General features: G+C 42.4%; 1 protein-coding gene across 1 annotated transcript in view; it reads right to left on the bottom strand.

Moving 5' to 3' along the window:
• Positions 1–17,947, bottom strand: part of Kcnk10 (potassium two pore domain channel subfamily K member 10) — a 120,742-nt gene that overhangs the window by 55,853 nt on the left and 46,942 nt on the right. Inside the window, exon 2 of the mRNA XM_077109013.1 lies at positions 14,967–15,307. Coding sequence (XP_076965128.1) covers positions 14,967–15,307 — 341 coding nt within the window. The remainder of the gene's footprint in view (positions 1–14,966; positions 15,308–17,947) is intronic.

Genomic DNA, 17,947 nt, shown 5'->3' with positions numbered 1-17,947 from the left:
ACTTACTCATTCAGACCTATATTCTACTCAACTTTTGAGGAGAAGCATATGGTGAGTCCTTTCCACTGGTAAGATATCCATTCTTCACTGTGCTGTGTGAGGGCCATCAGACCAAGCCACAAAGCCTCAGCCTGGTGTTTATCTCCTCATTATCCATACAGCTCCCAATGGGCCCACTTCAAAACAATACCTCAGGGACAGTTACAAGCCTCATCAGTCACTCTTCAGTCACTCCAGTTGTCTCAAATCACACATCGAAACCCAATATTTCCATCACCCATAAGGCCGCAAGTGTCACACTGCTGAGAATCACACTTCAACACCCAAAAGCAGACCCAGTCCAGCACATTAAAAATACAGACTTGCACAAAAGGCAAATGAGATGATTATTTTTCATCAAAAATCTAAAGTTGTCTTTTCGAGTTTTATTTTTCTTGAATTATGCAATTTATAAATATTTAATGTTTGCATAGGTAACCCTCAAGGAAAGTGTTTCTCCCTTAAAAGGAAAAGGAAACTAACATTTTTAAGTGCCTGCATTTAGCCAGGTGCGTTAGAGACATCATTCCATTTTATTCTTTTCCAAAACTTGCAAGACAGTAGTATAATTCTCACTTTAGAGAGAAGAAACAGGCACAGAAAAGTTAACTAATTTGTCCTAGGTCACACAGCCAGGAAGTAAAGCAGCCATGATTCAAATCCCATTAGCTCAAAGCAGGGAGTTTTGCCCTTTCTTCTACATATGGTACCCAGAACACACTCTACTTCTCCCACCTCCATTGTGGCCATTGTCTGAGAATTTAGGTCAAAGGGATTTTCAAAGCATCATTTCTGATTAGACCACCCTCTTGAAGCTGCAAGTGGAGATCCCAGACTTCACTGGGCTGTTGGAACTGGGTGTTAGAAATTTAATGCTCTGCATTAAAAACAAGATTTAAAAAAAAAAATAAATACAGTAAAATGGGGAAAGGCTGATTTCATACTCTGAAAGAGAGGGGGCAAAGAAAATAGAAAGAAAAGCCCGAAAAAGGAGGAAGAAAAGAAATGGGTATCAATTGACAAGAGGGAGGTTCAAGTTCAGGAGCAGCAATTTGGAAAATTGGGAAGAACAGCTGTGTCTAGTAACCAATTTGAATTTGCTTCATATCTGCGATATAAATTCCTCTCTCCCCGCCCAAATCTTCAGTAAAGTGGGCAACACACCCAAATGTCTAGAGGAAGCAGCTTTTTGGAAGTATATATAAGGGTTGCTATGGGCACGGGGGAATCACTGAAGATCCGAAGTAATTCACTGGGAGAAAAATATATAACTAGAAGCAAGGAAGACAAAAATAAGCTCTCCTAAAACTCCCCCAAACTTGTAATAAGGCTTTGGATAAACCCCAACTCCAGAAGTCTAGTTCTATCTAAGATTAAAATGAATTGGTATAACTGGATATCATTTGAATTAGGAGCATTGTTTTTTTAAATTTTAACAAATATATAAAAGTTATGCATATTTATGTGAGGTACTATGTGAGATTTTGATAGATGTAATAAATTGTGCAATGTTCAAATTAGGGTAAACACTATCTCCTCAAACAACGATCATTTCTTTATAATAAAAACATTAAAAATTCTAGCATTTAAATATATATACCTGTATAGTAGGGGAATCACTTCTAACTTCGTAAGTATAATTCTAAAAGAGTTCACAGTTCTAACTTCTATGAATTTTATAAAGTATTTTCCAATGATCTGAATATTTGAGCTCAACTAAAACATTTTAAAACTAAATGCATTTTGCTTTAATGCTTTAATCTCTCTGTTTGGGCTGCAAAGTGAAAATAAGCCAGCTCATTAGGAACATCTGAGCATCCGTATAATGAAATGACTCAACCGAGTTGTGTATGGCGAGCTCAAGGGAGGTTATAGGGTAGAGTTTCAACCAACATCAACATCAATTCAGGTCACGATCTCAGGTCCAATGAGCATCAGCTGTTCACCAACAAGTTCAACCACTGTCAAGTTCAGAGAGGTCTCATGAGCACCAAGATAGATAGATGAATAGATGGATGGCTGGGTAGATAGCTGGCTATAGGGAAGAAAGCATTACTTTACATTTTAATGCTATTCCTTCTTGAATTTCTTTTCTAGTTGAAATTTCCAGCACCACCCAGTGGCCTAGCATTGAGGAGTGAATAGAATGTTTAAGGTAATAACAAACGAATGAACAAATTAAAGTAACAAATATAAGTAAATATCTTCCCAGGGGTGTGAGAAGTAAACTTTGTACCTTTCAGTAAATATCAGACAAATGCAAAAGTAACCCCCCAGATGTGTGTGTGTGTGACTTTTTTTTTTTTTTTAAACAAGTGGAGAAATGACTTGGAGAAGGGCAAGATCAAAAAGAATCTGTATCTCTCTCCTCTCTGCTTCCTCCCTCCTCCCCAATACCCTGCATTAAGACCACCTTGAAAGTATAAAAGAGATACTGCAACCTCTCACAGAGTCAGCCAGGTCTGAGGCTGATGGGAAGGGAGAGAGGAGGGGGAAGTGACTCTCTTCCTCGCCGGACCCCTCCCAGGTTCCTCCCACAAGGCAATGCTGGCTGCATAAATCACTGCTCTCCACAGCACAAGACACCATCATGAGTGTTCACACTGCCCTGGGATAAACGATGGCCCACATGGGACCACTAACTGTCTGGGGCTTTTCTCCTATGATCTGTGTACTCAGTGAGATCATCCATTTCTCCGTGTCCTTATGGGGCACCAGAAAGAAAGACAAACAAAAGTGAAGCGACCATCACTCAGTTTTTCTCAGATTAGCTGAGGAATACAAGGGACCCGTGCCACATGCATGGGCATCCAGGGCCAGGGGAACCGCTGGATTTGCTGTCAAAACCAGGTCACTTGCAAACCGAAAGGTAGGTCACTATCACATCTCAAGTGTAACCCAGGATGCACAAAAAGAAAGGACCTCGTCTGACACACAGGGGTGGCTCTGTGCTCCCAGCATTCTTCACCCCTGCAGGGCCTGGTCAGCAAAGGGATTTATGAGTGACATACTGAGTCAGGACTGAGGCGGGGCAAGGGTGTGAGTGTGGAAAGTGGCTCTGTAAGTATATTTAAAGAAGCACGTTTTCAGCTCTTAAGGCACAGAAAGAAAGCCACGGATTCTTTGATAAAGGCATGGTGGACCGCATACACTATAACTCAAAAATACCCTTAATGATTCAGAACCCCAACAACAGGTGGCAACCTCTCTCCATTCCTCTCTCATCTGTGGCAGAAAAGCCTCAGGAGAAAGTGGAGGCACAATATTAATTTGTTTGCCGTGATTGCTTTTTCCTTCTGCTGCTTCCCAAATACTTCACATAAAAAGATTTCACTGACACAGAAGTGACTCTGCGGGAGCTGGGGGAGGGGGAGCCTTGCATCCTAGTGAGGAGCTGCATGGGAATATTTCCAACAACGGTGGGAGAGAGAGAGGAAGTCGGGAACCACCCCAGTCAGCACTTCTGTGTGCTGTACAAAGACGTCTTGGCTCCAGTACAGAGGGACAGAGTGTCATGCCTCAGGTATTACTCTTGCAACAGAGAGAGTTCTTGGATAAAGTGACAAATGTTCAGCCTGTGGAAGTTACACAGTTTCTCTGAGCCTCAGTTTCCTCATCTATAAAATGAGGAACTAAAACCTTCCTCATGAGGTTGTCGTCAGAAATATTTTTAAATTTCAAGTAAGACCTTGGGCATGGTGGACTTGCCATTCTTATATGGTAATAATAATGATAGGAATCTTTTGAGGGCACCTACTAGTGCACAGGTGAACTCATACCTCATGGTGAACATGTTGACGGGTATTGTTACTGACCTCATGGGACACGCGAGACTTGGAATAGTACCTGGTCCACAGCACACACCTGGTCCTGGCAGAGCTAGCAAGCAGTGCTATTAGAACGGTAAGCTGGAAGACCACCACGCTCAACTCTGGAAAGGCAGCTCCTCTCGACCCTGAGTTCTTCTCTTTCCCCATTTCAGACACTCCTGACCCAGCTCTCCACTCCTGTGCATACTCAACGGTGTGTGAGAGGACAAGGGGAGGCCACTCTTCCTGACCCTCCGCCAAAGTAAAATGAATAATATGGCAGTCAGGTCCGTGCCGACCTAGGTGGACCTGCCATAGTCAAGTCACCATCCTAACCCCACCTCAGAGTCTTCAACAAAGAGACGCTCACATAAAGGCAAGGAGAGAGGAAACATTAATGCCATGATGAATATTAGAATGGTGTTTACTTCCCGGCTGCCCTGAGTATTCAGTTATATGCAAATGTTAGCCTTTCCTCAGGTCCCCCAAGGGAGCCAGGTAGGAGGCTTTCATCAGAACTTTACAATCTAGTTATAAAGCTAAAGTGAAGGCCACCTGCAGAAGGGACAGATGAGCAGACAATCTGGAGAATAAACGGAACCCAAGAGGAGCTAGCCTGCACATCTGAAGCCCACGATCTTAGGCCGTCTGGCTTTCCTTGAGACCCCAAGTTCATCCTTTGGGTAGGGGGTGTTCTGAAGGTATATTAATTATTAATCTATCTAAACCCTGTCATGGGGATCAAGCCACATTTAGGGGAGCTTCCAAACTGTGCCTTATCATGTAGAATTAATTATATTTCTTTGACCATATGGAAGGATAAAATAAGAGGAATTTTAAACAATAAGGAAGGCGTCAAGTCCACTAAGAAAGCAAGAGTGTATGCATCTGCTGTGATACGATCAATAACGATCAGACTAACTAACCACCGCCCTGGACTCAACCTCTACAGACTGAATAACAAATTTCCCAAGTGATGGTGAAAAATCACCCTGGTCCTGAAAAGAGGGTTTGATGTCTATGTGCCGCTATCTCTGCATTTGAAATTATTCCTATTGCACATGAAGCTATCCAATTTCTGTTAATAATAATAAAAAAATTAATAGACTCCAAAGGCAGGTATAGGAATGTTGATTCATTGCAATGTGAGCTAAATGAAAGATTATTATTCCTCTACTGCCGCTGCTTTGGAGAGAGCCTGAAAGTTTTCAGATCACTAGTAATGTCATAAAAAAGAGATGCTCCTTCTATCTTGGTTTTCTTGTGGCTATTTACTTAGGACTCTTTATAACTCTCGAGTGCTCAATATTAATCTCAGATTAATATTTCAGAGCTGGGGATATAGTCGGTTGTAAAGTGCTTGCAACACATGCACAAGGCCCTGGGTTCAATCCCCAGCCCCACAAAAATAAAAATTATTATTATATTATTAATATTATTATATTATTAATAATTATTATTAATAATAATAATATCCTGTGACTCTGCGCCCCCCCCTTAGAGAATGAGTCAGCACCCACTACTAGCCTATCTCTGAAAGCACAGTTTGATAAGGGGACGGACAAGGAAGTGGAGGCAATTCCAGAGACTTTGAAAAAAAATGTTATAAAATACCCATAACAATAATCACAGCAGCCAGCACCTACAATGTGATAGAATCTTCTTATTTTACTCATTCCTCATAAAAAAGGCTGGAATAGGGGATGGGGTTGTGGCTCAGTGATAGAGTGCTCGCTGGCATGTGCAAGACCCTGGCTTCAATCCTAGTACCACATAAAAATAAATAAACAAAATAATGGTATTGTGTCCAACTACAACTAAAAATAAATTTTAAAAAAAGGCTGGAATAATACATCTCATTACTATTTTATTTTATAAATGAGACAACAGAAAAGAGAAGAAATTTACCCATGGGTATAGTAGTTAGTGACAGAGTTGAACTTGGTTAGTGTCCTCCGTTTTAACCCTAGTCTTCTCCTATCTCTCACAAATAGCCCTCTGTCCAGCTCTTAGACATTTTTCTAAAGTTCATTGATTATGTCACCTTCTAGGACAATAGAGAAAAAATCAGAATTTTGTTCCCACTTAAAAACAAGAAGTAAAATCCTCACTTATTAAGTCAGTTAACCTGCACAAACAAGCTTTTCATCTCTCCCCATTTCCATCAAGAAGGAAGGGAAAATAAATGTTCTATATATAGACTGATAAGCTACCCTTAATTCCAGACTGAAAGATAACTCATGTACTTTGGTTTTTAAATAGAATATATTGACTCAGCCTCCACACCTTATGGAAAGGCACAAAGACACGTCCCTCCAGGGGACAGCCGGTAAGCAATCCAGAAAGCAAGCCTCACTGTCTATACTCTCCTCACAGGTGGACTGCATGCAAGCCAAGTCAGTCTTCGCAGCCAAGGAGTGGAGCATCATGGGCAAAAAGCATAGATATAGAGCCAGACTTCCTTGTTCAGGTCTCAATTCTCCCTCTTACTTAAGCGGCAAGTTATTCAATTTCTCTGTTCCTTGGTTCCTTACACCTGTTTCAAAGGAACTTGTTGTAATGATTGAATGAGCGACTGTACATAAAGCACACATAGCAGTAAACATTGCAAAGTTGGTGACACAATCAATGCTCTACTACAAGCTCCTGAAGGACAGGGTGATGACATCTCCCATGTTTTGCTACTTTTTGTCATCACTAGAGCCTGATATGGCACCTGCTTCATGACAGGTATGCAGTAAATATTAGTTATCTCAATGAATACATTTGATCATTAGTAATAAGAATAGTTGTACAAGTCATCCACCCTCAAAAGCTTGTTATTTCATTGCATTTGTATAGAAATTTGGACACAGTATCATTCATTTCTGAGGTTTGGTTTTATTTTGTGGGAGTTTTGTTGGGTTTTGCTGTTGGGAACAGTGAGTTCTCATTTGAAAATTCATTTTCCAGTGGCATGCCAATTTCCATTAGCTCTTTAATCTCTGGCTTAAAAGCTTTAAATCTTCTTCACTAAAGAGTGATAGAGTCAACAACCCTGGGGATAAAAACAATAATAATAATGAAGTGGAGGCCTGTAGGGGCAGGCCAAGGGCTGCAGGCCCAATCCTGCAAACACTGAACAATCTTCCGCATGATCAATTCCCTAACAGACAGACAGAGCCTCTAACTTCAAGGCAACAGCCAGGAGGAATCGCTTCAGCCCCTCAGAGCTGTGTCCTTGGGCACTAAGAACCCAGACCTGCACTCACCAGAGGTCACCTGCTGCCTGGGATCTTGCCTAAACTTCCTGCACAAAAAGCTGCTTGGAAAGAGGCCTCCTGGGACAGGAAATGGGCACTGTGGAGTCGATGCATAACCATCTCAGGTGCCATGCTTCCTGACAGACTGCTTTCCTTAGAATCCCACATTCCTAACTATGTAAAGTTTGGGGAGTTATAAATACCTCCAAAGAGAATCTGCTTATGCATAAAGAAGACAGAAACTTCTGAGGGAAGTACTGTTAACAACCAGACCAAAAAGAAAGGGCATTTCTGTTCCATAGAAACAAAAGAATTTTCAACTTTGCTCCTGTGTAAGTTCTCAATGAAGGGCTCTTGGTCTCCAAAACAGATATAAAAAGGACCATTTCTTCATTCCTCAAAACTTAAGCCTCTTCTGTTCACTCACCACTGGGCTGGGCATGTGGATGCATCAATAAGACACAGAGAGCTCACAGTCTTGGGAGAAGGAAGATGAGAAAAGTGAAGATCACCCAATAGAGTCTTAATAAACGTAGTGGCAAATAGTCTTAATAAATGTAGTAGAAATAGTAATGTCTAATCTGTGGGGCCAAGCAGGAAAGGCATCACCCAACATGGAGGACCCATGAAGGGTGTCCCCAGGAATTGAGTTTCTGGCTGTGTAGCCTTGGACAAGTTACTGAACTTCTTAGAATTTATTTATTCTTTGCTAAAATGGAATGATGATGAAGATAGTGACTATCTGAAGCCTAAATGTGCTAAAGGACAGGAGCCCTGCGGACAGTGCCCAGAGGAAAGCAGGTCACTAAGTGATAGACATTCTTTAGGATTCCAGCAATTCCCTGGGAAGTCCCCCTTGTAAGATGCCACTAATGGATGGATCTTCTATGGGTGTGCTGAACACTGAGCCCCGACTCAAGTTAAGTGGACCCCTAGGACACCAAACACAACCTAGCAGAATTGGATTAGTGTCTCCTTTTTTCAGAAGGGTTCATGTGAAAGGGGCCTGACCCTACATAGAAGATCCTCAGGCCTCTCTTACAGTTAAATAGCTATCAGGCTCAAGTCCCGGAGACAGAGTAACTTGGTATATGCAGTCAGGCCAGCACTGGGGGCAACTTCTGTGAAGAGAACTTTGTACTTCAACAAGACAAGCAAAATCTGTCAATTAAAAAACTTAGGATTTAAAGTCCCAAAGGGCATTTCAGGAGCCTTCTTTTCTTCCCCTTAGGAGAACTCCAGAATGCACGTAATTTAGATTTCTGGTTTCTTTGTTCCCTAACAAGTATAGCTGAAGGTTACTGAACCTTCCATCCTCACCTCCACACCTTAGACCACTCTCACAGGATGGTCCATAATCACAATCTCCATTTTACATTAAAAAGGGGTACCAAGGTCAGGAGTGACACTTGCCCAAGTAACACAGCCGTAAGTGGAAAGAATTTAACATGAAAAGGTTAGCCCCAGGATCCGGTGTTCTTGGCAGGCTATGCATGGCCTACTTGGCCTCTGCCTGAACAGTCAGGGGTATGGAGCACAGAGCAGCACTCGAGAAGTCTTTGCTGAATGCAGAATGAGCCACGCTCAAGTCTTTCTGTAGCCCTTTCTCTGTCTTTTAGCCTCTCCCACCTATGAGGTTGCAATATTCCTCTAACTGGTCTTCTTGCAATAGCTCTATCCTCCAACCTAAAAGGTTTTTTTTTTTTCCAGTAGGAATTTCCCATCCTGTCTCCACCTTGCTTAGATGCTTCCGTGATTTTTCCACTTTCCAAACTCCGCAGCAGGCCTCTCAAGGCACCTTCCAAATCCGACCCCACCCCTTTCCCAGACTCACTTCCTCCCCTTCTTCCCATCTCTCTCAGCTCAGGCCACATTGGCCACTGCAGCTCTCTCAAGGGGTTTCATGAAAACCCCCGGGGATGCCCTGCAGCCAAGGCCTACCCAACAAACCCCCTCCCATATCTCACGTTTCTCTTCAAGCATGAGGTGATTCAGACCTGGACTGTAGGGTCAGAGCACCTGGCAGTGAATTCTGGATCCTTCACTTACTAACCTTGAGCATTCCTCATCTGTAAATGGGCACCAAAGACCCTCTTCATGGGCAGATGTAGGGACTAAAGGAGATAAACAGCCACAAAAATATCCCTTGGCCTCTGATTGCCTGGCTGGGGCTCCTGTTCTTTCACATATTTCAAATAACTATTCCAGTGAATTGTAATTACTAACTGATATACCTCTTGCTCCAGGGCTTCTCCACCTATTAACTTGCTGGAGCCAATTATAGTTTGGGGGGCGGGGAGCATGTCATGCATTATAGGAGATTTGGCAGCATCTCTGGCCATCTCTCCTCTTGAGGCCAGTAGTCACCACTCAATGTGACAACCAAAAAAAGTCCCAGAGACTGTCAGATGCCTCCTGCAGGCAACCCTCAGCCCATCGAACCAACCCCGTAAGGAACGGCTGCTTGAAACTTGGAGTTCCTCGAACAGTAGAACAAGCGCTGTGGCCACAGCAGTGACAGTTACCCATTTTGAGTGCTCACTGTGTACCAACGCAGTTCAAAGTCCTTCTCGTGAATGATGGATGTACCCCTCCAATACCCAAAGGGGAGGGGTTTTCACATTTTATCAATGATAAAACTGGAGCACAGATAGGTTAACTAACTCAAGGTGTGTCTGCCTCTCATCTTGTCTATCCCCTGCATCATGGGAATGAGCACATGGGTGGATAAATGAATGCTGCTGTCTCCTCCATAACAGTCATCTATCTCTTTTCACCTCTCAGGAACAGTGAGCCATCAGTCTCCTCTGGTGTCCCATGGTACCCCATAAAGTGGTTTAATTTGTCAGAAAATCACTCACCAGCTATGGCTCTTCTAAGCTATCCAGGCATTTTGTGGGGATCATGCTGTTCTGGTTACTCTGTTTTTGTTATTAATAATAGGAAGCACACTATCCAGCTTAGCTCTATGGTGGTTTCACTCAGTGTAGATAAGAGACATGACCAAATAAATACCATCTATCTCATTTTCTACCCAACAGTCACTCCTTTCAGACTCTGCTAAGATATAGTGACACTATTTTTGCAGCTTAGACCACAGTACACTTAAATCCTTCCAAATGTGTATAGACAAACTATTTTTAAATACCATTTCCCAGGTCACTACACACAGTGCTGCTCACTCATAAAGAGTGAGAATGTTTCCCTGGTTCATAAGTGTGAATGCAAGAGCAAACACTAACAATTTGGTTCTTTATTGACACAGATGCAGCAAATAAACCTGTTTAACCTACGTTGTGATAAAGAAAATAAGGTAAACTGTTAAATCATAATATTGGAGATCCGAAAGTGTCCTAGGTCCAGAACGAACATTCAGTGGATAAAGGGAAATCAAGAAATGCTTCCTGTTAGGGAACAAGGAACACCAATGATTTTTTGATCAGTAAAATTCTGGAAAGTACTAAATATAAAACAAAAGCTTAAGAGAGGTTGAGCATTTTATAAAGCATCCTACATAAAGGGCTCATAAGCTGAATGGACGAGGCAGTTTAGTGTCAGACAGACCCTGCTTCCAATCCTAGCTCTGCCACTCTGGAGGTTAAAAAGTTACTCAACCTCTTGTTCTATCAGTTTCCTTACCTCTAAAGTGGGGATAATAATACCAACTTAAAGCATCATGGAAAGATTAATGAGATAGTGGGTGTAAGGTGCCCTGCTCACCACAGGTGCCTTATGAAGTCGCTTTCTTGAATTGTTATAAAATTATCTTAAGTGCACACACACGTACACAGGTACACACTCATCATTTCAGAGAAATCTTTGAGGTCAAAACAGGAGACAAAAATTCAATGCAATCCCTATCAAAACACCAACCATGTTCTTCACAAAACCTGAAAAAACAATACTACAAATCATATATATACATATTTTAAAAAAAGATCCTGAATAACCAAAGCAATACTAAGAAAAAAGAATAATGCCTGATTTTAAGACATAGTTCAAGCCAGACACAGTGGTGCAAACCTGTAATCCCAGTGGCTTGAGAGGCTGAGGCAGGAGGATCACAAGTTCAAAGCCAGTCTCAGCAACTTAGCAATGCCCTGAACAACTTAGCGAGATCCTGTCTCAAAATAAAAAATTAAAAATGGGCTGGAAATGTGGCTCAGTGGTTGAGTGACCCTGGGTTTAATCCCTGGTACAAAAAAAAAAGACATACTTCAGAATAATATCAAAACAACAACATGGTACGGGCATAAAAACAGATAGGTAGACCAATGGGTGAGAGTAGAGATCCCAGAAATAAACCCACACATCTACAGCCAGCTGATTCTCGAAAATGGCACCAAAAAACATACATTGGGAAAAGGACAGCCATTTCAATAAATGGTGCTGGGAAAACTGGATACTCACCTGCAAAAGACCCCTATCTCTCACCCTATACAAAAGTCAACTCAAGATGGATCAGATACCTAAATATAAAAGACCAGAAACTCTGATACTACTGAAAGAAAACCCTTCAAGATATTGTTATAGGCAATGATTTTCTGGATAGAACTCCATTAGCTCAGGAAATCAAAGTAAGAATTAACAAAACAAAAAAAGGATTACATCATATTAAGAAGCTGCAGAGTGAAGGAAACAATCAACAGAGTGAAGAGTCAACCAACAGAATGGGAGAAAATATCTGCTAATTATTTATCTGACAGAGGATTAATGTATAATAACTCAAAAAAACTTAAGAAAAAACAATAATCCAATTTTAAAATGGGCTAATTATCTGAATAATTATCTAACACTTCTCAAAAGAAAAGATACAAATAGCCAACACATGTATGAGAAAATGCTCAATATCATTAGCCATCAGGGAAATGCAAATCAAAACTACAATGAGATACCATCTCAATCCAGTTAGAATAGTTATTATTAAAAAAAAATGCTGGCAAGCATGTGGAGGAAAAGGGACTATTCTATACTGTTGGTGAGAATGTAAATTACTATAGCCATTATGGAAATCAGGATGGAGGTTCCTCAAAAAACTAAAAACAGATCTACCATATGATCCATCTATTCCATTCTGAGCACAGATCCAATGGAATTGAAATCAGCATACCAAAGACATCCCTGTATCCCCACATAGTACTTACTTACTATTCACAATAGCTAAATACAGAATTGAAATAGAAGCCAGTCAACAGATGAATGGATATAGAAGATGTGATATATCATATGTGATATAATGTATACTCATATGTATGTGTATATGTATACATATCATATATGTATATACCTACATACATATATATCACATGTCAATATCATATATATACTTAATCACATACATATATCTGTGATATAGATATATGTATATATGCGATAAACATATAAATTTATTTATACATGTATACATGTATAGATATACATGTATACATATACATTGCATGTATTATATATGTATATATAATACATGCAATAGAGCATTGTTTAGCCATAAAGAAGAATAATACCCTTTCACTTGTGGCACAATGCATGGAACTAGAGGAAATTATGTTAAGTGAAATAAACCAGATACAGAAAGGCAAGCACCACATATTCTCTCATTATGTGGAAACTGAAAAACTCAACTCAAAAGCAGAGGAGTGGAGACTGGAAAGGGAGAGATGGGGTAAGGAGGTCAGATATGATCCATGTGTGCCACATGCATGTATGGAACTATCACACTGAACTCCATTGGTGTGCACAGTTAATACATGTTAATAAAGTTTTTAATCTTTCTGAGAGTATAACCATGTCTGCGTGGTTTGACTTATGGTAGATTTTTTTTTTTTTTACACTGGGACAAGGGGCTGGGGTTATGGCTCAGTGGTAGAGTGCTTGCCTAGCATGTGTGAGGCACTGGGTTCGATTCTCAGCACCACATACAAATAAATAAACAAAATAAAGGTCCATCAACAACTAAAATATACATAAAAATAGTAAAAAAGACTGGGACAAGCCAGGCATGGTGGCACACGCCTGTGCCTTAGTAGCAGCACCATAATTAGTACATCCACACTCCCCCCACCACAACTATCCTTTGCTCTTGCCCTGCGCTCTTTCAGAAAGGACGGGGTCAAGGAACAGGTAACAAATAATTACTGACATAATCAGTAAATTCATGAATAAGCTCAGTGACATCACCAATGTTAGAGATATACTCTGATACCTCACTCCAAAAGCATTTATCTAGTGGGCAGCAATAAAACACAAAGCAATGTAGAGTTATGAAATCCTATTATACCTGGGGTGGAAGGATTTATAGTTCTGTTTATTAAAGAGGCAAATCAGATTATCAAGACTAATTTAAGCCAGGCACAGTGATGCATGTCTGTAAACCCAGCTACTTGGAAGGCTGAGGCAAGAGGACAGAAAGTTCAAAGCCAGCCTCAGCAATTAGCAAGACCCTAAACAACTTAGTGAGACCCTGTCTCAGAATAAAATATCAAAAGGGCTGGGGATGTGACTCAGTGGTTAAGTGCCCCTAGGTTCAATCCCCAGTACCAAAAAAGAAAAACTGAATTTAAAAGAATATGAATATGATTATGAAGGTGCCAGGCTATAAGTAGCATACAAATTCCCCTGTCTCATCAGGGTCATTTGAAATAAATAAATGAATCATGAGTCATCCCAGACATGTTGATCCTACACAATGCTGGGCTGTAGAATTGTTTTTATACAGTTATTTTGTTTGTTTGATTGATTGTTTTATGTGGTTATGAGGATCAAACCCAGTGCCTCACCCATGCTAGGCAAGCGCTCTATCTACCTGAGCCACAGTCCCGGCCCAGCCATTAGAATTTAATGTGTGTGACCCCCCAGACTTATAAAGAATTGTGGAAGCTGTCTTTTCCATCTCCCTGCCTTCCAAACTTTAGAAGCCCCATACGGATGAGACTGTCCCCTGCTTTCATGAAAGTCACTGCCTTCCACCACCTCCCTCTCTCGATGGTTCAGGAAGGCCTCTAAAAGAGGAAAGGTTAACCTCAACATTGGGCAGCTGACCTTCACCTCCAAGGCAGAGCCCTGCACGGAGCTCTCAGCCAGACTTTCCAAACTCTCAGGCCTCCCAGATTCCTCAAGCCTCCTGCTCCAGTCCTCCCCAGCTTACCACCCTGGGTGACCCTCAGCCCTCACCTCCACAGCCCACCCTGCCAAGCCCACCCCGCCCTTATGGGTGTCCACTTGCTTCTTCAGGTTCCACCCCAAGTTCTTGGCCTTCATGTTCTCAGGATCTCTTCTCACTAATACCATACCCGGGGTCTGTAAAGGCCTTAGCACCTGACACCTCAAACGTGTCCAAAAGCAGCAAGGTTCACCATTACTGTTACTGTGATCATTATTATTTCCTCGTCCAGAAACCACTGAGATGACTCTCAAGCCTACAGCAGCTCCCTCACCCACACACCTGGAGGCCTTGGATAGGTTAATGCATCCCTGCTTATTTAAAATTCTCCTTTCTTTGGCTTCTAGGGCACCGTCTTACCCCAGCATTTCTCAGAGTTCAGATCCACGACATCCGTCAACACCTACGGGTGGACTTGAATTAGAACATCCAAAGCCCTTTCTCCTGCGGCTGCGTCTGGCCACCAGATCCGAAGTCTGGTGACAGAGGGCACAGCCTGCTCCCACATCAGGGCCCTTGCATTTGTGGTCTCTCTTGCCACACATTAACCCAGGTGTCACTCTCTGGTGCCAACTCAAATGTTGCCCACCCAGAGAGGACTTCCCTGACCACCAGGAGCATGGCCACCCAAGCAAAACTCAGTGACAGACCAAGACAAAAATCAACACTGCCATCCCTCCCCACAGGTGGCTCCGTGCTTGGATTGCGCCTGCTTACCTGGATCAACGTCTCCAGCTCCTGAGGACTCACGCAGATGTGATCCCGCAGGAATTCCGCCTTCTCCAGGGCGATGGTGTTCTTCTGGCTGCTCTCAAAGGGCTGCTCCAGTGCCCGGAAGACGAGACCTCCCGTGACGAGGTAGACCACCACGACCACAAAGATCGCAACCACGGTTTTCCACTTCATGACGGTCTGCAGGCCCCCCTGGGAGGCACCTTCCATTCTGGCTACCACCGTGGCGCGGGAGGAAATGGAGAGGCGAGGAGCCGGGTGGGGTGGGTGCCCGTTAGTGGTGCTCTTGGGCTGACACACCGGCGGGGCTGCTGCAGGAACGGCCACTGAGGGTGGGGTGAGGGGGAGAGAGAGTGTTGTTTATGATCACAAAGCACAAAACTTGTCAGCAACAAAGCCCAGATGTCCTCCTTAAGCCAGCTCTCAAATGTGAGGATTAAAAACTGGTTCACCGAGGCTGCAGGTAGGGAATTTGATCCCTTGCTAGGTTCCCATTTTGAGTTCTTACAAAGGACCACCAGGAGTCCTAATTTTGAAGACAAAAAAATTATTAATTGAATTTTGAAATGCTTATATTTTTCTGCAAGCATCCAAATTGGAAAACCACTTCCCTGTTATTTATGATTCATCTCCTCCCCTAGCTTCCTTGTTTAAACAATGTGTAAGAAACGCCAAAAAATAAACATCTTTGAAAAACAGGCATAGCATTCAACTGGAGAAAATTAAACAGGAGAGGGATACCCAGCTAGTCTATCCAAGTACAAGTACAGAGAGGAGATGAACATCGATGACTAATAAAAGACTGTCTCATCACCCACGTAGGGTGATCTTGCTGGATGCAAAGAGAGTCAAAAATCAGACACAGAAAGGAAGGTTTGGGTTTCTGAAATCCAGCAGTAATGAAGATAAAGACAAGACAGGTGGTCAGAATGACGGGTGGAAACAAAGGCAATGATTTATGTTAATTAGCGTAGCTTGTGGCAAAAATCATAAGAATAAAATCAATCCCAAAAGTATTTCCTAATAGAAAATGAAATGGCTTACTTAGATGTAACTGTCCCTGATCTGTTAGTAATAGGATTTGGCTTCTATTGTCTTCCAATAAGAAGTCACTGAAAAGGAAATTTTCCCTGGTTTTCAGAACACAAGGAATTCTCTAAGGTCCCTGGTTCTCTATGATGGCAATTTCATTACCTTGGAAATAAATAAGTTAAGCTGGTGGCTCTTCTGCAACAACAGAGAGTTCAAGGTAGTGTCCCCCACATAGTGCTGCTATGCACTGCGGAAATCTTGTACAGCAGTGACCCATCGTGGCACTTCCATTCCGTCGTCCCTTATTATTCTAATTGTTATCATGGCCTCTGTGGTGGTGCAACCTGGCTGTTATGTAAACAAGGTATTAGGAGACGGCAAACCTAAGTGAGGCCAATGATCCACTCCAGCGGGGCTGAACTGCCCAATCTCTGCACTGAGGGAGTCAAGGTGAATCAAAGAGCCGGAATCTCACTCCTAGTTCAAAATATCAATGATCCTACCAACACCTGGCTGTTGCATGACCGATTGAAGAACCTAAATCTGCCTCTCATCCTAGACCCTCAAATTCAGTTTTTCTCTTTGGAAACTAGGCTGAACATCGATCTTTTACTGTATATGATTCTTTACAATAGAATCATTCAATGCTAAATTACCCTGGGGTTTAACATGAATGCAAAATTCTCTAGGATCTCAGATTGAACTATGTGTATAAATTAGAATCGCCACCACTCTGTGGAAACTGGAAGGATAGCCTCCAAGGTACCCCCAGGCAACCCCCAGAACTCGTGATTGTCACTTTACATGGCAACCAACACTCTGCAGATGTGGGTAAATTAAAGATTTTGAGATGAGGAGATTATGGTGGATTAAGGTGAGCCCAACAAGAAGATCACAAAGAAGGAGACATGAAGGAAGAAACAGATATGGTAATGATGTGACACCACAAACCAAGGGATGTAGTCCCTCTGTAACTGGAAAACCCAAGGAAAAGATTCTCCCCTAGCACCTCCATAAAGAATCAGCCTTACACCTTGTCCAGTAAAACTGATTTTGAACTTTTGACTTCCAGAACCATATTATTATTAAGTAGTGCTGTTTGAGGCCCTGAAGTTTGTGGCAATTTGTTACAGCAGCCACAGGAAACTAATACACCCTCCATTAGATTAGGTCCCCCTTGCCTAGAGCTCACTGCACTATGTTACTGATGGAGTCTGGTCACTTTTTCAGAAAATTCATTAGACTGAACATTCCATGAAGACAGACAGGCGCTGTGTCCACTCCTCACCTCTAAATCCCCAGTGTTCTGCATGATACCTGGCACACAGCAGGTCCTCAAACACAGCAGTGCTCTGTTCGCACCACCACCCTTCTTCATAGGTTCTCAAGGTCAGGAGCCTCCTCCCCACCCTCATCTGCCTGGCCAACCCCCATCCTCCTCAATGCTGGCCTCCTCTGGGAGGTCCTCCTGGACACTTCTTGGCAGATTCAGCCTGAGTATCTCCCTCACTAGCCTATCAACCTCTTGGAGTCAGAAAGCTCATCTTTTAATCACCGATCTCCACTTCTTGGCACAGGGCCTGGCCAAGCCAATGTTAAACAGCAAATGTTTATTTTCTGTTGTTATTGATGTTGATTACTCCTTCAGACTACATGCCGCCCTGAATTGCCACTACCCTCAATAGGAAGCATTTATATGGCACTGATTGAATGGAAATAAGTCACAGTTCCCCCCAGCTTTGGGGTGGTGACAGTCCACTTAGGGAGCACACCCTACAGTACCAGGTAACTAAAATTGGGATAAAGTCTCATCAGGTGACCAAGGATGGCCTGACCATGGAGGCTAGTTGGAGCTGAGTCCCCTTCACTGATCTCCATCACTGATCTCCCGAGCTTCTAGCATCCCCGAGGCTGAGCAGAATTGGGTTTGAGAA

Source organism: Callospermophilus lateralis, chromosome 3 (assembly GCF_048772815.1).
Source record: "Callospermophilus lateralis isolate mCalLat2 chromosome 3, mCalLat2.hap1, whole genome shotgun sequence".
Classification (NCBI taxonomy): domain Eukaryota; kingdom Metazoa; phylum Chordata; class Mammalia; order Rodentia; family Sciuridae; genus Callospermophilus; species Callospermophilus lateralis.
The sequence above is the reverse complement of the archived record's forward strand: the minus strand, read 5'-3'. Positions and strand labels throughout refer to the sequence as shown.